Source organism: Crocodylus siamensis, chromosome 1 (genome assembly GCF_052110815.1).
Source record: "Crocodylus siamensis isolate JL-2025a chromosome 1, ASM5211081v1, whole genome shotgun sequence".
NCBI lineage: Eukaryota > Metazoa > Chordata > Crocodylia > Crocodylidae > Crocodylus > Crocodylus siamensis.
Genome location: NC_143395.1, coordinates 27,002,561 through 27,028,314, shown reverse-complemented (window position 1 = coordinate 27,028,314; position 25,754 = coordinate 27,002,561). Strand labels below are relative to the sequence as shown.

Genomic DNA, 25,754 nt, shown 5'->3' with positions numbered 1-25,754 from the left:
AAAGGACTCAAATGAACCAATTCAGTTAAAGCAATAAGGAAAAAAGCAATCCCTGGATTATTCTAATATGTTATTTTCTGTTCAGCTTTTGTAAGTGAACTTTGTTCAGTATTCTCAAATGTTTCTAAATGCCTGCAAACTCATTTCTGGCCTCAGACACAATGTGGAGCTATTATATTCCAGAAAAGGACCAAGCTACAGGTTGAAAGCTGTGAAATCAGTTTTGATATTTTCACATCCAAAAATGCATCATGAGTGGCAGTACAGTTTACCTAGGACTATACAATACCCAGTTACCCCTCCTTCAACAGCAAGTGATTGAAGTGAGTTGTTGCATGCCCATCAAAATGTTTCCAAAAGTTCTGTACTTCGTGATGGTGCTACCAAAGCTGGAGCATATGGAAAATGCAAAGAAGGAAACGAGTTTTGATCCAGAATAGTTTCCCTTTTCTGCTATTTATTTTTGGTAAACTCTCAGTACCTAGCAATAGAATTCAAAGAAGCGTTTCACCACTGTATCTTACACGTGTCATACTCTGAAGTATTTAGTTTTAACAGCTGTTCCCTGTCCTTTTTTAAGTAAAAAGACATGATTTTGCCTTTCACTAACTCTCCATAGTTTATTAATGTTTCACTTGTGTTGGAATTCACCAAATTATGAAATAACTTGTGTATTTCTGCTGACCACTAATTCCGGAACTCTGTTGTTGCAAAAGAGCCCAAAAACAAAGACACAAACACTTTTATTAAGCACTCTGCCCACTTCCTCTCAGGACCTTAGCAGATTCATGGCCCATGTGCAAGGGGAGGGGACACACAACCCCATCCTCCCTGCAGTAACTGCAATAGGTTTTTGCAGGTGAGACTTATGCCAGCTGAGGGCTCCCCACCCCCCACACACCTCTCCTGTGCCGCGGGAGCTGCTTGCAATTGCAGCAAAACGCCAGTAGGGGGCATCAGAACCAGCTCCAGGAGCATCCACCCCTAGATTCAGGTGGAAGGAAGAAGCAGGAGACTGCAGAAGTTAAAAGGAGTAGGGCAGGGGTTGCCTGACCCTAACTGGAAGGGAGAGTTACACCAGGGCCAAGTGATGGGTAAGAATCCTTGCTCTTGCTGTTGACAGTCACCATGACACTATCAAAAAGATAAGCCACCAACTCCATCAAGATGTTCTGACCTTGCTGGAATATCTGACCAGTCATTCCACAGTCTAGCTTCTTAACACTTACCTTTTCACCTCCACCTTTTTTTTTTTTTTAAATTGTGCATGATAGTGTGTCAAAAAAAGTGCTGGCTTTTTAATAAAGGATACTGTATCTTTAAAAGGGACCTGTATGGTGATGTTGCAGAACACTAAAAAGCAAAGCTGGACCTCTGCCAGCCCTAAAAACAAAAAAGAGTACATACTAGAAATCTTTACCAAGGTTGGGGTGTTGTTGTAGCCATTATGGTTCAGGAATATGCAGCAAGGGGTTTTTGGTGACATCGTTTACTGAACCAAATGTATAGCTGGAAAAGCTGCTGGATAAGCTTTAAGTGCCCTTCTTCAGTCTTTCTTCAGCTTAGCTAAGGCTGCACTTTCTTCTCCTCCATACCTGAAGAAAGGCACTTTGTGACTTAAAGCTTGCCTAGCAACTCTCCCAACTATACAGTTGGTCTGGCAAAAGATACCACCAAAAAACCTTCCTTCTAGAAATCTATAGATATTGTGAGACTTTTACATCACATATAAACAATACAGGGTACAACTGGAATTCGTGTTTCACAGTTCACTTTTTGCAAGCAGGCAGAAGGTCATAGTGACAATGATACATATGCAGCGTTTGACAGAGAGTGCAAGTGCGCACGTGCAAGAGAGAACCTTCCCAAACACATGCATCAAACCCCCATCCTGGAGTTCAGTCTCATTACCTATCAAGGTCAACACCTGCAATGGCATGACTACAAGATGCAGCTATGTGGCAACTAGGAAGCAAATAAGACCATAAATTTCTTTCTTAAAAGGTGATCTAACCAGTATCAGCTGGTAAAAAGCAACAGACTATACTATTCATGCTTTTCAACCAAACCCTATATCATCTTTAAAAAAAGGAACAAAGAAATTCTCTTTCAAAAGACCAGCATCACACTGATAACATTCTTCTCTTCTTCAATTCATATCTGTAACAATCTGGATAAGGGAAGTGAGTTTGGTCTTTTGTAAACAGATTCTCTTTCACTCTGGAATCACCTTAATCTAAACAGACCAAACAGCACTCTTCTATGCAATAAAATGTAATTTTAGTTTATTTAAAAAAAAAAATCATCTCCCATAAATACAAAGCCTAAAGAGCAACTACTGTTTCTATTCATATTCAGCTCAATTTTAATGGACAATTATAACTACTTCTTATAAAATCTCTCCTCATTCACCATCCAGCATCTTCAACCTCGCTCAGCAAGAAGCTAATATCCATTAAACAGCACACTAATATCCGTAATTCAGTACACTGAAATTGAGGCGGGGGGGGGCAGAATTGAGAATGAAACAAATTTCTTTTACATAAAAAAAGGACAAAACAGTTTTGAATTGTAGGTTCAGTTCACATGGACTTCTATGCCTCAGCTTTAGCTAGCCTCCTTACAGATAATAAAAATCTGCAAATTAAAAAAGAGACAGTATAATGAGACTGAACAAGAACGCTAAGAGAGGTAGACAAAGAGCACTGAAAGGCAATCAGTCACTCTTCATAACAGCCACACAGTGACATAAAAGCACCAAGTATAGAAAAAAAAGTATTATTTATCCAAAGAAATATAAAATTATGTCCCTGACTTTAGGGCAATGGGGAACATATTAAGACACAAGAGAGACTACAAGTTACTAGAATATTAGGTTTCATATTGTAACACTGTTGCAATGCTTTTAGGAAGAAAACAATTATACCATACATTTTTAAATGTATTGGCCTGTCCTTTCACTTGATGAAAATTAATATCTAAAATAAAACATTATACTTAGGCTAACATTTTAAAGAAATGTTAGTAGTATGTTCTATTTTTTCTGAAGAAGAAAAGTTTGAAAATGCTAGATTTTTTCTTCTAATTTTAAAAAACTGCACTAAAAATCCATTACCTTTGCTCCACACTAGCAGGCTCAGTTCACATTGCACGCTGTAGCAGTGGCACATAGCTGCTACGGGGGTTGAGCTCAGGTCATGCTCTGTTCCAGGCTAAAAAGGGGATGAAGCCTCCTGGCTTGGAGCAAGGGGAAGGGAGGGGGAAAGCAGGGTGCAGAGGCTGAGGGGGAAGGTGAGGTCCAAAGCTAGGGGGAAGGAGAGTGAAGCAGGCAGAAGACAGAGGTGGCAAGGGGGCAGGCACAAGCAGGAGGCAAGTTGCTTGACCTCCCCATACCACCTGCCCCTTCACAGCAGTGGGGGTAGATAAATTAAAGATGACCCCCGCAATAAATTAGATTCTATACATGGAAAATTATGACAAATTTATACATTTTCCATGTATAGAATCTAATTATTGGGGGGGGGCATCTTTAATTCAGGGTCATTTTAGATTCAAACAAATGCACTACATTATAAAAGTTTGTTCCTGGTAGGCAGAAGATTCCAAATTATTCCTTGTATTCACAGCTTGTACAACTGCATCAGCAATCAGTTAGGCTCCGGAGCAGTGAGAGACGTGCGGGTGAAGCCCGCTGCGCCCCTGGCTCCCCCGAAGCCCCCCAGACACCCCCTCAGCAGCCGCAGAGCCCTCTGCCGACCCCCAGCACAGCCGGAGGTAAGCGGGCTCGTGGTGGGAAGGGGTTAACTCCTTGCTCCCTGGGACAAGGCGGCTGCCTGGAGCCGGGCCAGGTCAAGCCCCTGCCCAGGCCCCTACTTGGCCCAGCCCCCCAGGGAGCCAAGCGACTGGAGCCGTGCGAACAGGCTGCGTAAACAGGCGCTCGAGTTAGCGCAGGAGAGGGCGTGGGAGGGCACGAGACCCTGCCTGCAACCCCCCCCAGAGTAGTCAGCCCCAGCCGTAGCCAGCCTACCAGAGGCATGACACGCATGGGCACGCGCCGCACTCCGAGGGTCCCCTTGGGCTCTGCGGCGCCCCCATTGGGCACCTCAGAGACGGCCACCCAGACAGAGCCCATGGTCCCGGGCTCCACGCAGATGGAGCCCCTGGCTCTTGGCTGCAGGGGCTGCCTGTCCCTTTTTCAGACTCTGGGGCCCGGGAGCATGGCCACCTCCCCTTGCAGGGTCTGCTCCCTACTGGGGTCTCTGGTGCACCAGCTGGAGGAGCTCCAGGCCACAGTCCAGAGACTGCATGCCATCAGGGACTGCGAGCAGGAGACAGACTCCTACTGCCAGGCCCTTCTCCCCCGGGAGCCGCAGGGGAGAGCACCATCTCCCTCCATGACTAAGGAGGACTCTGGGACCTCCTGCTCTGCCCAGTCAGGGGCATGGACCAAGGTGGTCAAGGGCCCGAAAGCCCGCCACACCAAGGCCCCTCCCTCACCGGAGCTTAGCAACAGGTTCGCACCTCTTGCAGCCCCAGCAGAGCCTGCTCAGTTGCCAGCTCCCGCAGGCAACCCAGGCTCAACCGCAGCTACTGCCCCCGCTCTCCCCAAGACAAAACGAAAGGTGTTTGTTGTGGGAGACTCCATCCTGCGGGGCACTGAGGGGGCAATCTGCCGCCCCGACCCCTTAGCCTGGGAAGTCTGCTGCTTCCCGGGGGCCCGCATCCGAGACATTGCGGAGAGGATCCAACAGCTCCTCCGGGCCACAGACCACTACCCCATGCTCCTTATTCATGTGGGCACCAATGACACAGCTCGGAGCACCCCCAGCCAGGTCATGAGGCGCTACAGGGAGTTGGGAGCGGGGCTTAGGGGTCTGGGAGCTCAGGTGGTGTTTTCATCTATCCTCCCAGTCTCGGGCTACGGGCTGAGGAGGGAGAGGAGGATCCACGCAGTGAACCAAAGACTGTGGAGCTGGTGTCATTGGGAAGGCTTTGGCTTCCATGACCACAGCCCACTCTTTGGCAAGAGAGGCAGCGAGCTGCTGGGAAGAGATGGCCTCCACCTCTCCCCCCTGGGGAGGAGGCTCTTCTCAGCCAGGCTGGCTGACCTGCTCCACCGGGCTTTAAACTAAGCCCGCTGGGGGATGGGGAGACTACTGCCACTGCTGGCCCGCTGAGCAGCCCTTGCAAAGCCAGCAGACCAAGGCACTTAAGGGAGCTCACCCCTGCCCCAGCCCTGGCACAATCTGTGGGCAAGGCAAGAGCCCCCAAGGGGACACTTGCCTGCCTGTACACTAATGCCAGGAGCCTGGGCAAAAAGCAGGAGGAGCTCATCCTCCTGCTCAGTGCAAAGAATTATGACATCATTGGGATAACGGAGAGCTGGTGGGACTCCACCCATGACTGGACCACGGGTATAGAGGGCTATACCCTGTACAGGAGGGATCGTGTTGACAGAAGGGGCGGGGGTGTAGCTCTCTATGTGAAGGAAAGCTACATGTCCCTGCGAGCTGATGTTGGCGACCAGCATGGACAGCTAGAGACCCTCTGGGTAAAAATTCGTGGGGAATACGGCACAGGGGACACAATGGTGGGAGTCTACTACAGACCTCCCACTCAAAGTCCCGACCTTGACCAGGAGTTCCCCCGGGAACTGACCAAGGCCGCTTGCTCCAGGACCTTGGTTGTCATGGGTGACTTCAATTACCCGGACATCTCGTGGGAAGATCACTCAGCTAAATCTGAGTGGTCGCAAAGCTTTCTCTCGTGTGTGGATGACCTCTACCTAACTCAAGAGGTCTGTGGGCCAATGAGAGGCAAAGCGCTGCTCGACCTGGTACTGACTACGGGGGACGACCTAATCGGCGACCTAGCGATCGATGAGAAGCTGGGTGACAGCGACCACGAGCTGATCACCTTCACCATCCGCTGTAAAGCTGGAAAGTCAGTCAGCAACACAGAAGTCCTTGACTTCAGAAAAGCCGACTTTGACAAGCTCAAGAGGCTCAAGAGCTCATGGTCTCCCTAGGGACCGTGACCCCAGAGAGAGGGGAGTTCAAGAAGAGTGGTTGTTTCTCAAGGAAGCAATCCTCAATGCACAAGCTAAATCTATTCCAACACGGAGGAAAGGCAGCAAGAAGGCACAGCAGCCCTCCTGGCTCTCCAGGGACCTAGCGGACCTCCTGCGGCTAAAAAGGAAAGCCTACAAAGGATGGAGGACGGGATTCACCTCCAAGGAGGATTATTCTGTGCTGGTCCGGTTCCGCAGGGAGCAAACCAGGAAAGCCAAGGCTGCAACTGAACTCCAACTAGCTTCAAGCATCAAGGATAACAAAAAGTCCTTTTTCAGATACGTGGGGAGCCGAAGGAAAAGCAAGGGCAACGTTGGACCCCTGCTAAACCAGATGGGGCAACTGACAACTGACGCCCAGGAAAAAGCCAACCTATTAAATAGGTACTTTGTGTCAGTCTTTCATCAGTCCCATGGGATGCCCATGCCTGCTATGGGACAGGGAGATCCGGGTGATGGGGATCCCCTACCCTCCATAAATGCTGACCTCGTGAAGGAACACCTTGAGAAGCTGGATACCTTCAGCCGGCCCTGACAATCTGCACCCCAGGGTACTCAAGGAGCTGGTGAGCGTCATAGCCCAGCCCCTGGCACAGATCTCTGAAAACTCCTGGCGCTCTGGTGTAGTGCCCGAAGACTGGAAGAAGGCCAATGTGGTCCCAATCTTCAAGAAAGGGAGGAGAGTGGATCCGGCTAACTACAGGCCCATTAGCCTGACTTCTACCCTGGGGAAGATCTTAGAAAAGTTTATTAAAGAGGCCATCCTTGATGGACTGGCCCAGGCTAACATCCTAGGGGATAGCCAGCACGGGTTTGTTGCAGGTAGGTCTTGTTTGACCAATCTCATTTCCTTTTATGACCAGGTGACCTATCACCTGGACGAAGGAGAAGAGGTTGATGTCATATATCTTGACTTCAAAAAAGCTTTTGATCTGGTATCCCATGACCATCTCTTGGCCAAACTGGCCAGTTGCGGCCTTGGCTCCACCACGATCCGCTGGCTGGGAAATTGGCTTCGTGGTCGGACCCAGAGGGTTGTAATTGATGGCTGTCACTCATCGTGGTGCCCTGTGACCAGTGGGGTCCCTCAAGGCTCTGTCCTGGGACCCATCCTGTTCAACATCTTCATTAATGATGTGGACATTGGAGTCAGGAGTGGACTGGCCAAGTTCGCCGATGACACCAAACTTTGGGGCAAAGCATCCACGCCAGAAGATAGGCGGGTGATCCAGGCTGACCTGGACAAGCTCAGCAAATGGGCGGATGAGAACCTCATGGTGTTTAACACTGAAAAATACAAGGTTCTCCATCTTGCGAGGAAAAACCTGCAGCATCCTTATAGGCTCGGCAGTGCTACGTTGGATAGCACTACAGAAGAAAGAGACTTGGGGGTCATCATTGACCACAAGATGAACATGAGCCTGCAACGCGATGCTGCAGCTAATAAAGCGACCAAAACGCTGGCTTGCATCCATAGATGCTTCTCGAGCAAATCCCGGGACGTCATTCTCCCCTTGTACTTGGCCTTGGTGATGCCGCAGCTGGAGTACTGTGTCCAGTTTTAGGCTCCATAATTCAAAAAGGATGTGGAGAAGCTTGAGAGAGTCCAGAGGAGAGCCACGTGCATGATCAGAGGTCAGGAAAACAGATCTTACAATGATAGGCTAAGAGACATGGGACTCCTTAGCCTGGAAAAGCATAGGCTCAGGGGTGATCTGATGGCCACCTATAAGTTTATCAGGGGTGACCACCACGATCTGGGGGAACGTTTGTTCACCAGAGCACCCCAAGGGATGACGAGGTCGAACGGTCACAAACTCCTGCAAGACCATCTCAGGCTGGACATAAGGAAGAATTTCTTTACTGTCCAAGCCCCCAAGGTCTGGAACAGTCTGCCAGCAGAGGTGGTTCAAGCACCTACATTGAACACCTTCAAGAGTAAATTGGATGCTTATCTTGCTGGGATCCTCTAACCCCAGCTGACTTCCTGCCCTTTGGGCAGGGGGCTGGACTTGATGATCTCCCGAGGTCCCTTCCAGCCCTGATGTCTATGATGTCTATGAAATCTATGAAACTGGGAGGTCAAAACAGAGGCAGAGGGAAGGGAAGGGGGAGAAGAAAAGACAAAGAAAATCCTTGTGCCACTAGAACAGTAGCTCCCAACCTCTGGCCTGCAGGGCTTCCCCATGCATTTGAAAATCTGGTGGTGGGGAAGTAGTGGCCGTGTTTCATAGTTGGTAGGGCTGGAAGGGACCTGAGCAGATCATCAAGTCCGACCCCCTGCCATGGGCAGGAGAGGATGCTGGGGTCAAACAACCCCGGTAAGGTGTCTATCTAGCCTCCTTTTGAAGACCCCCAAGGTAGGAGTAAGCATCACTTCCCTTGGAAGTTGGTTCCAGATCCTAGCCGCCCTGACAGTGAAGTAGTGCCTCCTGATATCCAACCTGAATCTGCTCTGTCAGCTTATAGCCATTGTTCCTTGTTACTTCTGGTAGTGTTGGGGGAACAGGGATTCTCCCATTGCCTGCTGGTCTCCCTTAGTCAGTTTATAGACAGCCACCAGATCCCCTCTCAACCTTCTGTTGTGGAGGCTGAACATATATATGTACGCAGGCACTCAGCCCTCAACCCCAGCCTCTTGGAGTCAGGTGGAGCCTCCTGGAGTCTAAGATCTACCATTGGATCAAGATCCACTAATCTAAGTAGTTCAAGATGGCACAGCAGCAATTGCAACTAGGTTCTTTCTTTATTGTTTTGCCTTTGAGATGCACCATTCTAGACTGAGCTTCCAATCTAGACCCTTCCTTGTGCTAGAGACCCTATCAATCATGTACGTTTAGCCACTTCCTACCCCTTCCCAACACAGTACTTAGGTCTGTATATACGACTCAACAAAAACAAAATTAATTGGTACTTGAAATCAGTCACATCCCTAAACAGCGCTGTGTTTCTTCATAGTGTCGTACCTAAAGGCACATTTGTGAGGTACATTAAGAGAGACGTAGTTTTAATTTTAGATTTTCCTCCCCACCTAAGACCATGCAATCCTTAGTTCATAAAAAGACCTTTAGGGAATTAAGAACAGTACTGTGACATTTAAACTATATCTAGAGTCCCTCCCAGTACGGGGCCCTGACAGCACATAACTGACACTTACTGAGCCCACTCCCTCACCAACCAAAAGTAGTAAAATAACGTTACTGTTATTTATTAGATGTACGTGATGCCCTCTCCAAAATAGGCTCAGAGTGGTATATAGTAAAAACCAGATAAAAATACTATGCAATAGAAACTTCTCCAATAATGCCCATAACTTAAACCGGCCTGCAAACACCTACATAAGAATATATTTGGATGCTTCCCCAAGATGTCCAGATTCAGGCTCTGAAGAGCCTCAAGGAAGAGTTCCAGAGCTGAATAGCAACTCTTCAGAATGACCTCCCAAGCATTTACAAAATGAACTTGAAGCACAGATGGTATTTGCAGAAGCTACTGATTTTAGGGATCATAACGGAGTGTAAGGAGAAGGTTCTCTCTTAAGTATGTGTAGTCCAGATGGTTTATTTATTTATTAGAGTTATATGCCCCTTTTCCAAAAAAGGCTTAGGTTTTGGGCCTTACAGGTCAAAACCAGTATGTTGATTGCTCCTGGAAAGCTACAGAAAGTCAGTGCAGACCCACAAACAATACAGTAATGTGCTTCTGGTGACCTATCCTGTGAGAAGGTAGAATGCCATGTTCTGCAGCAGCTGGAACTTTCAGATGTCAAGGGTTGCTTTACATAGAGTGCACTGTAGTAGTCTGTCCTGTTTGAGGTTACAAACATATGTACAATGGTTGCCAGATGTGAACCTGAGAAAGGTTGCATGCTTATTACCCAATGCAGTTGGAGAAAGGCATTCTTACTTGTTACCACATGAAAATAAAAAGGTACAGACAGCAAAGGATCCAAGAGAACCAAGGCTGCAAACCTGAGTGACAAGAGGAGACTGCCCTCGAGTGATAGGTGTAGGAATTATGAAAGGTACTGTTATTATGCAATAGGCAATAGAATGTTTTATCATCAGGTACAAGCATAACAATCATTCATGGAACCAAAGTTTAAGTAGACAGACAAAAAATGATAATGTGGACAGGATTAAGTGCAGTAAGCCACAAATATGCTAATAAGAGAAAAAGATAAGTGAACAACAGCAAGGAAACTGGCAGACCAGGGCGAGGGGCAGAGTAGGCAGTGTCAAGATTAGCTCCCTGGAAGTCTAGAAGGCAACCCACCAAAAATAGAGAGAAAGTAGGAAATGTGTGTGTACCGGGAATGACAAGTAGGTATGGAAGTTCAGACTAGATCTGACAAGTCTCTAGAACTCAAAAGATGATGTAACAGGAAATTCAGGGGGCATTAAAAAAAAAAAAAAAGCAGGAAAGAAAAAAAAATCTGTTAGTGTAAGCTGACCTGATGGAACCAGTCAGCATCGAACAGCTAGAATTTCCCTCTCTAACCCAGCTGTAAATATTCTGAACAAATGCTTGCAACTGTAATGGTGCATATGTGGTCATTATCAGATAGCAATGTTACAATACGTATAGTGCCTCTCTACTAGGCACTGGATAGGCCTCATCTGGAGTACTGCATGCAGTTCTGGCCTCCGTATTTTAAAACGGATGTGAAGAAGTTAGACAGGGTCCAGAAGCAGGCAAAAATGATGATCAAGGGCTTGGAGGGCAAGTCATATGAGGAGAAGCTGAAGGACGTAGGCATGTTCAGCTTACAGAAAAGGTGCTTAAGAGGAAGCATGATAGCTGTGTTCAAATACTTGAAAGACTTCCATAAAGAAGAGAAAAACCTTCTCTCTTGCTGCAGAGAAAATGACATGGACCAATGGCTTGAAGCTGCAACAAAGCAGATTTAGGTTGAATATCCAGGAAAAAAAAATATCCAGTTAGAACAGTGAGGCAGTGGAATAAACTGCTTAGGGAAGTTGTGGACTCTCCATCACTTGAGGTAGTCAAAAAGAGGCTGGACAGCCACTGGTCAGAGATAATCTAGGCCTACATTCTACTAAGGGTATTTCCTATGCTTCTGGGCTTTCCCACCCCCAGGTTCTGCTAAATGCGTCACAGAGTGCAGAGTGCAGTTTTTAAGCTGCGCTCGGAAGCATTGGCTGGGGACTTTGCAGTGTGCCAGTGCTCTTGCTGGGACCCTAGCCAGAGGTACCTGGCTAGAGCCTTGCTCCGCTCAGGGTAAAACTGATAACCATGTTTGGGGTCAGGAAGGAATCTTACTCTTCCTTTACCTCAGATTGCTAAGGACCATGCGTGTGTTTGCCTTCCTCTGTAGCAGGGGGCATGACCAAGATCTCTTGAGCATATATTAAAAACATTTCACAGAAGCAGAAAAATTGGCTCCTATAGTTCCCCTGCTTTACCTGTGGCAGGTTAGGGTGCTAGGTATTGCAGGGTTGACAGCAGTCTTATGCAGAATTTAGATTATAGGTTTTATAAGGATGGTTTGGATAGGGATGTTCACATCTCAGGCTAGAGGTTGGACTAGATGACCTCTGGAGGTCCTTTCCAGCCCTACATCTCTATGATTATCTAACTGGCATTTTCTTATAGTATTATTTTTTGAACTTTTACGTAAAAATGTTTAACTGCTCTTGACCTTTGGATTTAATAATAGAGTTTTAGCTGAATTACTGACACACCCAATCAAAAGCCAACAATGCAGGTGTCCCTCTCTCTCTCCCTCCTCCCATGAAGTCTGCCAACCACTAAGGCCACTATCTTGTCTGGATTCAGTTTCAATTAGTGCTTAGTTACAACTGGGGACTACATATGGGGTGAACCAAGTAAGGACTAAGACTGCAGGGTGCCAGATGTTTTCTAATAACTGTCCCCAGTATGAATTATTGCAGGGGTGGGCAAAGTTCGTATGGACGAACAGACAGGGCTGTTTCAGCTGCACTGGGCAGGCAGCCTGAACTGCTTCTGCCCAGCGCTGATGCAGTAGCATCAGCTGCGGACCCAGGCAAATGCTCTAATCCTTACCTAGACATGCCCAGCAGATTCTACAGCAGATGCTGGCACCCACCCAGGTCTTCTTCTGCCACCCGGGGTGGGGGAGGTGTAAGCTGCAGACCATAGGTTACACATGGCGGGGACACAAGCACATGCCCCTCCACCCCGATTTCTCCAGCTATGCTGGAGCATGGGGCTGCAGCCCAACCCTGAACCCAGCACCCAACAGCAACAGGGGCAATGGTAGCAGAGCAGAGTTGTGCCCCCCCACCATCAGCACTTGCTTGTTGTCTACCCTGTGGATGGAGTCAGCAGGTTCTGGGTGGGATCAGGGTATGCTACAGCTCCAGGTTGGGTTTGTGGGGGAGAAGGGGAAGGGGTTGTCAAGAGGACTTCAAACACTCATGTGGCCCTCCAGCCAAAAAAAGATGCCCACCCCTGACTTACTAGCTTGCACCAAGGCTAAGAACAGATTTCACATTTATCACAGGACTGTCAGCATTTCTAATTCTGTCAATCTTTTTAGGGTATGTCCTGAGACAGACATAGGTATCTGAACTGCACTTTGTCCTGGGATAGAGGTGGCTACAATACGCCTGGCTGGTGGAAGGAAAAAATGCATTAAAAATAGGGATGCACCGATAAAGATTTTTTGGCTGATGCCGATGGCTGATTATTAAACAGCCATAGTCAGCTGATACCAATCTGATGTCAATATACAGCCCAGCAGCTTGGAGAGCAGCATCTGGCCAGTAAGTCGGGGGGGGGGGGGGGGAAAAGAGAGGCAGGCACTGCCCAGCTGGGCCAGGGTAGTGAGGGGTGGGGTGTCTCCCACCACTGCACACACCCCCAGGAGGACATGGAGGGGTATGTGTCCCCTGGATTTGTGCGCAGGGCATGACCAAGCTGCCCGCTACAGGCTTAAGGTTAGGGGCTGTGCCAGCCTCTTCCCATAGCTCCCCCTCCCCAGCAGGAGAGCTGGGCCAGTGTTGGAGTTGGAAAAGGGGGCTTCAGTGAACTTTGGGGTTGCTGTAGCCCACCTTGTAGCCCCCCCACTCCCAGTGCCACCACCACCTTTCCCAAGCACAGCCCCAACCTAGCCCCCTGCCAGGAACAGGCCAGCACAGCCCCCAGCCCCAAGCCTGCAGCAGGCACGCACTTGCCCCGCACACAAATCCAGGGGACAGATGCCCCCCACACATCCCCCGGGGATGGGTACAGCAGCAGGAGTTGCCCACCCTCCCCACTGGCGCCTGAACGAGCCACCTGAGGCTGTATCCTATAGAAGCCCTTCCTTCCCATGGAAGCCTCAATCTGCCCACCCCCCAAACCTCTTCTTCCCCACAAACTTACTGGCTGGATACTGCTTTCCAAGGTGCCAGGCTCCATCCCTAGCCACGTGCATGCTACAGCTACGCACATGTACGCAGCATTTAATCAGCAACATCATCAGCCACATTGGCCAAAAAAAGCTGGTTGCCGATAATGTCAAATTTCCTTTCATCTGTGCCAATAGTATATTGGCCGATACAGTGGTGCACCTCTAATTAAAAACATGGTGCCATATGCCAGCATGAAATTGTCCAGTACAGAACCGAAGCACTATAAACAAACACATACCCAGTTACACTGGATGAGCTGTTACTTTGTTTTCATCTGAATACCATTTTTGTCTCTCCTTTGGTTCCTGGAGAAAAGTCAGTCATAAGATTCACCATAATAAAATGCAGGTATATACTACACCTCAAAAATTAAAATCCACATATAATTGAAATATAAAAAAGAAACACTACTTACCATCCAAAACAAAAAAATGCAAGATAAAGGCCCAAAAGTGTGACAACAACATGTCTTATAAATGAGCTAGTTTTGCTTGAATGAAGGTATGTTCGAAACCAAATAGCTGCAAGCAAGGCAAACAGTTGGCACACTACGAAGTTGACCTGCACAGAAAGAAAAGAAAGTTACCCACGTCATCATCATCATCATCTTCCAAGACTACCACATGCTTTCAAGTCAAAAAATGCCAACACCAGCAATAACTATCCTCTAATAGAAGTCTACAGAATTTGTGATTTGTCACTTAACATAAGCATTTCAATTTTAAGGAGTTAATCCTCATATCACCAATGAGGCAAGAAACATGACTTCCATTTTCCAGGTGGTAAAGTTAAGGGCAGGGAAACCCTGATTTCACTAAGATCACACACATCTGTCAAGTCAAAAAAATAACTCAAATCTGTCAAGTCCTAGACTAGTGCCTTAACCAAGCTTTTCTTCTTCCTCTCCCATTATGTTTTTTCATTAGGAATAACAATAAATGTGAGAGATACACAAATCACTGTTGGAGAAGCCACCTCTGCTCCTGACAGGGCAGAAAACCTACTTTGATGGTTCATCCTCTTGTCTAAAAAGAAATCGATTAATATTTCAGAGTTCAATGAATACACTTCCAAGTCAGAACACATCAATATCATGGCTAGTCATTGTGAGTTTCTAACCTTCCTTGACCTCAACTATGGTGGATTTCAAAATCTCTCTTATCAATACATCCTTATCAATAGGAATGGATCCTCAACATGTTAACAGAGGCATATGGAAGAGGGCTTTCAGGCTTTAATATTATTTCTTCTACATTTGGGGATTTTAAGTACCACCTCATTATTTAGTTCTCTTTCATTAAGAGTTTGGACACAATGTTCTTTTGATATCAGCAGTCTACAAGCAACCGAAGATTGATGGCAACTCCTATATCCCATTGTTTAACTGTGAAAAATTTATCAATAGGAGGTGCACCAATACATCAATCCAGTATTGGATCAGCTCTGATAGAAAGAAAATTGATTATATCAAAAAAAAATCAGCCTGATGTGGCTGATAATTTGGCCTGAGCATGCACACAGCCACAACACAGCACATAAGCAGCGAGGAGCACAGCTCTCCATGCAGCTGGTAAGTCTGGTGTGGTGGAAAGGGAGGGGGGAGGGAAGGGAAGGGAAGGGGTGTAGAGTGGGACAGATCAAGGCCCCCACAGGGAAGGAGAAGTGGGGCAGGAGATGGGGTAAGCGCTGCTCAGCCGGGGTGGGGCAGGCATGGGACAGATCCAGCGCTCATCCAGGGGGTGCAGGGGCAGCTTGCACCACTTATCTGGGAGCCACTGGTCCAGTACTTACCTGCTCATCTGGTGGCTCCCACCTCATCTGGGAGGGTACTGGGGGGGGGGCACAGCGTGTGCCCTCGGATCTGTGCAAGGCAGTGCAGGTTGGGGCCTGGGCTGCGCAGGGCTCTTCCTGACCTGCCCCACCCCGCACAGATCTAGGGGAACATGCTCCTCCTCCCTATGCCCTCCTGGATGAGTGGCGGGAGCAGTGGCAGGAGCCACTGGACGAGCAGCTTCTAGATGAGCAGAACACAGCAGCGGGAACCACCCCTTTCTCCCATGCCAACCAGACAAGCCATGGCTCCAGCCTGTGTCCACCCTGCCCTGCATGAGCCGCACTTATCCCAGCCCCTGCCCCAGTCCTTCTCCTCCCTCACTGCAGGGACCTTGATATGCTTCCCCCACACACACACACCCCTTCCCTCTCCTCTCCCCTTCCACCATACCAGACTTACCAGCTGCATGCTGCTCTCCAAGTTGCTGGGCTGGTATCAGAAAGCAGACTGTATTGGCCAATGTGCCTCCTTAAATATCGGCTATTGGTATCGACCCCAAAAATGTCTATCGGTGCACCCCTAGTCATCAAGGTATCCATCCCACTCAGGAAAAAAAAAAAACGGGGGCAGGAAGAAGGACAAAGATTTACTGGCACTTCTAACCATGACACTTAATTAGACAGTATAAATTTAAATGGTCTCTGACCACTAAAAGTACATCCACTGGCAAACTTGGGAGAGTAACAAAACTTAAACAGTCTGGCAAACTACAACAGAACAGTGAATACAACCAAAGTACACAAAAAGCCGTTATAAGAAACTATGATTTAGTGGAGGGGGCACTATCAGGATTCAGGACACCACATTATCATTCCTATTTCTGTCATTGTTCTATTGAGACTTTAGGCAAATACTTTTCAGTGCCTCTGTTCTCACTCATCTTTGGCAAGCCACAGTTTGGACTAGTTACTCAAACCAGGGCTGCTATGCCCAGGGCACTAAGAACAGAATTCTCAGCTGACTTCCCTTTTTTCCTTTCATTTAAAGTTCTTTCTGTTGCAGAAACAGAGTTGAAAAGTCATCCAAATGTAGAAACTGTTGTAGTGATGCCTGCTTAGATGTACAAAGAGCCTGACACAATTGTATGGAAGATCTCCAATCTTAGAACATCTCAGTTAATGCACTGTGGACTCAGTAAGCCTGGTGGGACAAAAAACAAAAAAAAAACCCCAAAACAACAAACAGGTTTTCTGATGTTTTCTTTTGGAGCATTTTTGCAATGTGATACAACAGCTTTCTACAGCTAGACCCCCCAACATTATTTCTTTTGTTCCCCTTCTTATAACTGCTTTTTGTTTTCACATCAAGAAAAATGTAATTGGATCATAGCGCATGCTTCCTGCACTGTTCTACTGAGTCAGGCAGAAGGCATTTTCAACCACCCTTCCTTTCCTTCCCTGTTCTATAGACCCTCCCTCCCCAGGCTCATCATTTGTCTTTCTTCCCTAGTAAACTCAGTGAAAAAGAAATAAAAAAACCACACAAAATAAATCAAAATGCTTTTTTAGCTACCACAATACTTTAAAAGTAAGGAATACAGAGTTATTTGGAAACCAAGTCTTTCTTCATAAACCTACCAAATTCAAGCAAAAGATTCTGATTTTTGTCATTCCACAAAACAATTTTTACTAATAGTAAAACACAAAGGGTATTTTTACACATGTAAGCACTTTTCAGAGCACCTGGTGCTGTGATGCATACAGTTGTATAAGCAGCTAAATGCACACCAATGTGAAGAAAAAGGTGGCAGTGCACGTTTGAACTAAAACACCTGGAGGTGCTTTAGTTCAAAAAAGTTTACCACCACCATTTTCTCCGTGCTGATTTTTGCTGGTTATACAACTCTACGTGGCACAGAGCAGTGCACATCAGCTTGTGTGTGAAGCAGACTCATTCAAGTCTGCTCAGAAGAGGTGGACCTCGAGCATTTCAGTGAATGAAAAGGTATGTGTATAAATAGCCAAAAGTCCTCCAAGCATCATTCTTTATAAGTAGGGACCTACCAATTTTGTGGATTCTGCAAAATCCAGGCAATGCCTGTAGGAAGGAGGAAGGGGGAGGGCAGAGGGGAGGAGCTGCCTACTAGAAGGCTGCTAGTAAGGTGGCTGATGCCCCCCCCCCCCAACTCCTCACCATTGACTAGCTGCAAGGGCTGCCTGACACATGGCCCTGCCCCTCCAAATCAGCAGTGAGGGGCAGGGTTGCATGATGAACAACATTTGACCTCAGTGGCAAGGGGCAGGGCCACATGACAGGCAGCTCCCGCAGCCAAACACCAGTGACGGGTGGTGACATCGGGACCTCTTGGTCAAAGACATTGGAAGAGCCTGCTGCACTCTACCCACAACATGGCTTCCTGGGCACACACTTTGCTTGCAAAATTAGGGGGCAGCCCCCACAAATTAGATAGGCATCTATTTATGAGACATACCTGGCAAAACCTGCCAAGCCTTACTATAATTAGGAAGACTCTGGTTGTGGTGTGTTTCCCAAAATGTCAGTTTTAGGTTGCTGCTGCTAATTAAGCAAAGGCAATTTCCCTCTCCAACAAAGCAGTCACTTGATGCAGATGCAGATGCATAACATGGCTGCAGATGCTCCAAAACAGCTGTTTCCTGTTATAAAACTCAGGAGAACCAACATCAACTGGATGAAGCTACAGACATATTAACCAACCAATAAGCAGACCTAGGATTTTGAAAAGGGGAATGAAGAAGATATGGCACGTCATCCCGTACAACACATTTTTTCTCCAGCTAAAAGAGAAACTGGAAGCTTTGCTAATATGCTAGGGGGATAGGAATATATTTATTCATCTTAAAATCAAATGAAAAACAAATATAACTATTGGAATGTGCACTAATTGCCTGATAGTATATTACAGCTTAAAAAAAAAACACAATAAAAGTAGGCAAAAAAAGTACAGCTACAGTGATAAAAACACTGATATAGTGTTATTAGTCTTGTGGTTATTATAGTTAAAAGGTACATCTTTCATTCAGATTCACAAAACAAAACCTAACCTTCTTCAGCATCTTGACAATACCTCCAATACTTCACTCTCAGTCATTTCTACGCCCAAGTTAATTTTACCACACCCAAGTTAAGGTTTTAGCTAGAGCTAAAAATCAGTCTGTAAGGGTATGAAATGGAAGTCAGGCATTACCAGGAAGGGCTAACAGACAGCAAAATCGCAAAAGAAAGGATACTTTGAACAGTGAAACATCAAGATAATTAAAAAGGATAGGAGGTCATTAGCATCTGTGGAGCAGATAAGAGTTTAGCAGGAATGAGGATGATGATAATAAAGCCATAAAGTCAACTGTGCTGCCTAAATAGAAATGCTACTGCCTCTCCTAAGAAGCTGGTTTTAAAGTTTGGGTGTAACAGGAATCAAAATGGGGTGCAACTGCACCACAAGACCCCCACTTCCCCAACCAAACTGCTAATATTCATCCAATATTAGGGGGAAATGAACCACATAAGAACAGTCTGTTTTCCTCATCTCTGACAAGATATATTATTGGGAAGAGAAAAAATGGATTCTTGGCAATAAATCAGCTTGTTTCTGAGGCATGTTTGAAATTACTGCATTGGTATATGCTGGGATGATATTCAGCATATCATAGGAAGACAGACTAAACCCAACATAAAACATATGGGCACATTTTTCAGCATGCCACTAAAGACTCTGGGAGCAAAGATGATGCTAGTTAAGCTGGAAAAAAAGCAGTGATATGTAAATCAAAGATTAGAATTTAGAGAGAGTTCCTTGTAACAGACAGAGTTGGTTATGTGTGGGAACTGGGTGGTAAACTCTGGAGATCAAATACAGCTGGAAGTTTTATTTTGTATTAGTTCTCCATGACTTAAAAAAAAAAAATTTGTTTTTTCTCATTCAGTATCTATACTTGTCTCATGAACCCCTTAAGAACATGAGATATAATGCAGGCTCCAATAAGCTATGCCCCACTTACAAATCTCAGATATCTAACAGTTCATTTCTAATTTGAGTTAGTCCAAAAAACCATAAAGACAGACAGGCTAGCTTTGCTAATTACAGTATTTGATTAACTTTGTTAATAATTAACTGATAATTCTGTATGCTGGCAAGTAGCTGAATGCAACCTAGGCACTAGTAATCTGGTTTGTGTAATAAATAAGCATCAAATCCAATAAGCCCTTTAAAACAGGGTTTGCTAAGCCTTTATTCAAAATTATTGTTAAAAAGCCACAAGCACTGTGTCAACTGATACAAGACAATTTAAAATAATAATAAATGTATATACGTCACAGCAAGAATAACCCAAGATTCAGACTCATCAAGGGCAGCTACAAATGCCAGTAAAAGGCAGTGACTCCAGAATTCATCTTTCATTTGTCACCCCATGCAGTTACCTTTATACAGAAGCAGCTAAAACCTTGGAAGCCAGTTAAGGTCAAAAGGTAAAATTAGAAGAATGTTAATGTGTGGGGAGGGGGTTGTCCCCCGCACCACCACACTAAAACGAGAACAACTAGAAAGAAGAAAAACAGCTCTATGGATAATGTTTCTTTTGAAGAGAAACTGGTTTGGCTAGTCAAAAACTTTTCATCTCAGACCACAAAGAAAAACATTTCCCTTCAGGTCGCATACAAGTCTGGGTATTAAACAGACAAGACTTTTCCAAGCAAAGAGCAATTTCACTAAAGGAGAAGTGTAATGCTTCATCACCTGCACAAACAGAAAAAATTTACTCAAAGATAATTAACTTCTCATCCAAGCAGCTGAGGAGCCAAATGATCGGGGAAACTTTTATTACATCTCTCTCAACAAACCAGTAAATTAGGTCTTACAATTCAAACAAAATGTTTTAGGATTCCTTTAAGTTTTTATACAAGCAAACCTTTTAGTATGACTAGCACAAAATTATGACACAAACAAAACCAAATCTAGAGAGGCTGAAAGTACAATATTGGAAAGAACCTGCTTTTGAGGGTTGCAAGAATCAACTGGGAAAGTGAAAAAACTGTACTTGATGTATGCAACTATACTATATTTATTTTCCTTCCTTTTTTCCTTAACATCTTCTATACCAATATGACTTAAATCAAGCACTTAAGGCACCATTTAAACCCTTTACTAATTCTTCCATTTCCCCTCAAAAAAAGCAACGCTAATTATAGCCTGTTATAACAGTTTCCAAATCTTGTCCCTCAAAAGTGTTCCAAGAAAATAGATTATGGTGTAATCAATCTAAATATTTAAAAATAAAAAGACTTGTTTCCATATTTCTTCTTTAAAGGATCATCTGTAAAGATGGGGTCAGGACTGAGACAAGAAACATTCAGCTTCTGCTTTTTTGCCTATTTTATTTTTAAAAAAATCAAGTTTTCTCTACTTTAGAAGATGATGGGGTCTTAAGAACCAGTAAAGTTAAAATAAACATGAGAGACAGAATGCTAGGAAACCATTTTTAATTAGACTGTTTACATCCAAGATTGCATGGAGCATTGATAAAAATATATCCAAGAACCCTAAGAAGTCTTCCAACAAAATCAATGAAGATAAGACAGTTTCCTTGCTAGGTCTAAAAGATAACCACTGAAGCAAAACAGACTTAGCTTAAAACTTTTATCCACTCCATTGCTGTAACATCCAAGAACCTCATAGTCTTTAACACATACATCTTTACATGCCCCTGCAAGGTCAGGAAATATGCTCATTCATTTAACGACTGGGAACTAAGTTTCAGGCACCTAAATATCCCCTGAGATTCTAACTCTGAATAAAGTCAGTAAAATATGCATACTAAAATAGCTCTGGGATCTAGACCCAGGAAACTTGCCATGGTCATAAGGGAGGTCTACAACAAAGCTGGAAGACTTGACACATTTTCATCCTAAGTCAGTTTTAAACACTAGTTGTATACCAAAAAACACTCTCCATGTTAGTTGTGTCCCAGCTCAAGGGTACTGTATTTGTGGATTCAGTTACCACGCCAATAAGGAAGTATCATTTGAGACCTACCAAAAATCATGAAATAGTGATTGTTGCAGAAACCACAATTTTGGGCAGGCCCCACAAAAAAAGTGGAGTCTGAAAAAAGCTCAAACTCTGCACTTTTAGCAGGCTTCTCCCCCTCAACAAAAAGAAGGAAGGAAAGGAAGAAAAAAAAAACTCACCGAAAATAAAATGCAGGCTCCTTCTGGGGAGCCACCAGGCCTTGTGGACACTATGGCCTACCGAACAGCCTGCCAGGGAGGAAAAGAGAGGGGGACAACACTTGTACAGAAAGACTGAGAGAACTGGGCTTACTTAAGTCTAGAGAAGAAAAGCCTGAGAGGGGACTTAGTAGCAGCCTTCAACTACCTGAAGGAGGGTTCAAAAGAAGATGGAGCTGGACTGTTCTCAGTGGTGGCAGACGACAGAACAAGAAGCAATGGTTTCAAGTTGCAGCAAGGGAAGTTTAAGTTAAATATTAGTTAGCATGGGGGTGCACCTTCCAGCAGTACCATTTTAAAAATACCCACTTGACACTGAACAAGTATGAGGGTTACACTTGGTAGTTTTACTACAGCTAAGCCACAATGTTTTAAAGCCAGGTTAACAATGTAATAATGTATAAATATCTCAAGTGGACAGTGATCACCTCACTAAAAAAGAGCCAGACTTTAAAACAAGAAAGCTTAGATTATTTTTTGTATTCAATTAGCGTCTAAGAGCCCTAATCATAGCAAGGAAGCCCTGGTGCTAGGCACTGTACAGAGAGCAAAAAAGCTTCCATCTTACAAACAGCTTAGAATCTTAACTAGTCACTCCAAAAATTAAGTCAGACCTCTGTTTTCAGTATTTCCACTAGCCTTGCTGTGATGGCCAGAACCAAAAAGATTAATAAGCAATATATATGTGCTTCTTGGAGGCATTTAGAATTTTTGTCTAATATAAAGCTTGTAAGTTTGTAACCCACAAATGTAACTTGTAACTGTTTGTGAAACTGACTAGGTCCTCAAAGACAAAGCTGTAAGATTAGCTGACCTAACGGTGTTTGCTCAGAATTAAGCCTTGATGATAAAAACTGGATTCAACCACCTGGCACACCTAGGAAAGTATGTCTCAAAAAAGCATAGCCAAAGAGACCTAAAAGGGACTGGATTTAGGCACAGTAATGTTAATTTCAAACCTGAAAATGCTGCATTGTAATTTGCTCATTGGATAAACCCAAGCTTGGGTAGTAACCTTTGATGATAATTTTTAACACCTTTTAATCTGATAGGGTAACCACTATAGGACAAGATTGTGAGCGACTCTAAAGCCAACAGATTAGCATAAGATTAGGTACAAAAAGCATGAGCATCATGTGACCAGCAGGAAAGAGGGAACAGGACAGTAATTGCTTTTCCAAGCCCAGACCCAGACTCCCAGTGTGCGTGACGATCAGATCCTGATCAAGGGACCTTCCCCAGTAATCCCTCCAACAGTGTCAAATCGGGGACGCCTGACTTTGCTGAAAATCACCTGGCGTGCACCTGGCCTTGAGGGACTATCGATAAGTTGCCAACCCATGTCTATCTGTTCTTTTGAACAGCCCAATGGCCGATACCCTCGCAGTGCCCCGCTGGCCTGCGACAGACTGATCTATTTATCTGTTGTTATTATTTACTATTAGCTCTTTAATACTGCTTCATCTGCTTACTGCATTTATCTTTCTGTTAACTGTTGTGCACATGTGTAAATATAATAAATTTGCCATTGCTTTACTCCCAACTCTGCCTCCTCGATCTTGAATCAAACAGCCCAAAATTCAGTTGCCCTATGGCAAATGAAAAATAATACTAATAAAATTAAACTCACTTCAGCTATGCAATTTTGGAGAGACTTCAGCAATCTTTCTGCAAAGATGGCATTTTGTTACTATGAGTACTGAAACTGGCATTTGCAAACTGCTTATTCTGAAAAAGACAGACAATAAGACAGCCTAGTACATAAGAAGTATGATTTTTTTTTAAGTTAACCTTTTTCTGAAAGGTGCCAAACAAAACTAAAGTTCTCTTTATTTACAAAACAACAGTATAATTCTCTGCTCTATCAGCATGCCTGTGCTCAAGCAGTCAGTAACAGGAAGAGGAAACTATTAAGTTGCTATAGACTAAGTCTTCAAAGATATGTCAATAAAGTTCCTGCAGTGCTCTTGATATCCTTATTTAGAATGGCCCTGCTCATCTGCTTCTGCTCTGTAGGTAGCAAATCTGGGAATGAAGCTGCCCTGAAGGGACCCTCTGCTGCTTTCAAGCTCTGTCTCTGGCATGTAAGCATATTAGCAAAGAAACAGCACAGTCTTCACAGAGACAGGCAACCACATTCACCTTCCACAATCTCTCCCATTCCTATAATTTCAAAGAGTCCACCTGCCCGCTGCCCCTCCCCCCCCCACACACTCCAACTACAGCAAAAGCTGTATTATCTGGCACCTGTGGGAAATGGGGGGGGGCCGGATAACCAAATGTGTCGGTTACCTGAGAGGCATCTTTGCCCCTCCCGCTGCGTCTGGTATGTCCACATTTCAAATTAAAAAATGCCACCCCTCCCCTGGTGTCAGTGTGCCGGGGGAAAGGGAGGAGGGACTCCGCGCAGGCTGCTTTACCCCGGGCTGTGGGATTCGACAAAACCAGAAGTCCAACGTCCGGTTTTCGTTTTGCCGTGCTGACTGGTGCCAACTGGCACACCAGTTAATAGAGCATGCCGGTTAATGAAGTGCCAGTTAAAGTGGCTTTTACTGTACTCAGAATTTTGTTTCTCTTTTTTTGAATAATCAATTTATATTGAGGGTCAATTTTTTTAGCAAGCCTGTATCTTAGGCAAATCTACCTATTTACCCAACACCAAGACAGCTTCAAATTTAAGACAACCCCCCGATAAGATTTTTATCATGGAAAATTATAAATTTTCCATATATAGAATCTAATTATTGGAGAATCATCTTAAATTCATACCCCTTACCCTCTGAGCTGCTGCATCAAGGAAATCAGCAGCAAGGGGGCAAGCAGCCTGGCCTTATACTACTTGTCCCACCCCATGACTGAATCTCAAAGCCTCTGTCCCTCCTGCCACCTGCCTCCGCACCCAATGCCTGCCCCTGCCTCATCATCACTTACCTTATGTGGCATCCTGGCTGGTGGGAGGAGCTCCCTTGCCATCACATGCTCTCCCCTGCTTTCCTCCTGGGCCACACAACACAGTATCCCTCCCATCCCCCTCCCAAGTCGGGCTCAGAATTAGAACCAGAGCTACAGCTGCCATCTGCCCCAGGCAGCACTCAAATCCAAGACAAGGTTTCTTCCTCCCACCCTCACCCCTGTTAAAGTGGGGAAAAAAGCCTGGTCTTAAATTCAAGTAAATGTAGTAGTTCCACCTATAAAGCCTAAACTTACTGCTCTAAATCAAGTAGCTGCCTGACACTTGTGGGATGTTTCTCTACTAGTATACATAAAGGATCTGGATATGCAAACAAACAGACTCTCCCCTGCTTTAGTCTCTCTGAATAATACACTCATACCCAGAGTGTTTAATACAAACCCCCTCTTTGAGCTATACTTTCAGTCCTGGATGCCCAGGCCTATGAACTCTCTGCTCCAGTTCAGGGTCATTGAGGCTTTCTTTTTCAGGCCTGTGGCCTGGCTGAGTTCTTCCTCCCACAAGTTCTCATTGACAGCCCTCCTACTTCTTTTGAATTATTTGTCCCCATCTTCTAACCACTCTCTTAATGCCTTCCAAATATGTGCATATTCTAGCTAGAAAAAAGGAGCTCTGCCCCACCCATGCCTTCTTCCAGACACTAACTAATCCCCAGGACCATTTCCCCTTCCCCAAGGACTACCTTCATGTATTTATTGGTCTTTGCCTAGCCTACACACAAGGGACAGGATAACTGACCTCACAAACTACTCTCTCTGACCTTCTGTGACTAGTATCCCATGAAAGAGGACAATAAAGAATTTTAGGCAAATACAAACATCTGTTTCGGGTATGATGCTGAGAAAGGTAAAGTCAGTCTTCTTGATTTTAGACTTGGCAATTTGGCACATGTTCACACATACAGGTTGGTTTCTAAATTATACAAGAATATTGTAATAAAAGGTTCAAAAGCCAACATTAAGTAATGACAAGGTTCTTTGGGTGAATCTAATATCTTTTATTAGACCAACTAAATAGATGGAGAACGATTTTTAAGCAAGCTTTCAAGTTCAAAAACCCTTCATCAGGCTAAGGAAGTTATAGCAGTTGGTGTGTGCAAGGGGAGCAGCACCCTTCTGCAGGCCACACAGGTGCCACCTGACTGGCCAGACACTGGGGGGGGCGGAGCTTGCATGTGGCAGCCGCTGCCACCTACCACCCTGCGCTGCTGCTCCATATATGGCTGTGCACCACACTGCCCCCCCCACTCCACGTCCAGCCACTGGGGGTACACTT

General features: G+C 45.2%; 1 protein-coding gene across 1 annotated transcript in view; it reads right to left on the bottom strand.

Annotated features, from left to right (window-relative positions):
• The window catches only part of MBOAT2 (membrane bound glycerophospholipid O-acyltransferase 2), a 216,005-nt gene that overhangs the window by 176,428 nt on the left and 13,823 nt on the right, over positions 1 to 25,754 (bottom strand). The window contains exon 2 of the mRNA XM_090032473.1: positions 13,886 to 14,031. Within this exon, the coding sequence (XP_089888599.1) occupies positions 13,886 to 14,031 (146 nt within the window). The remainder of the gene's footprint in view (positions 1 to 13,885; positions 14,032 to 25,754) is intronic.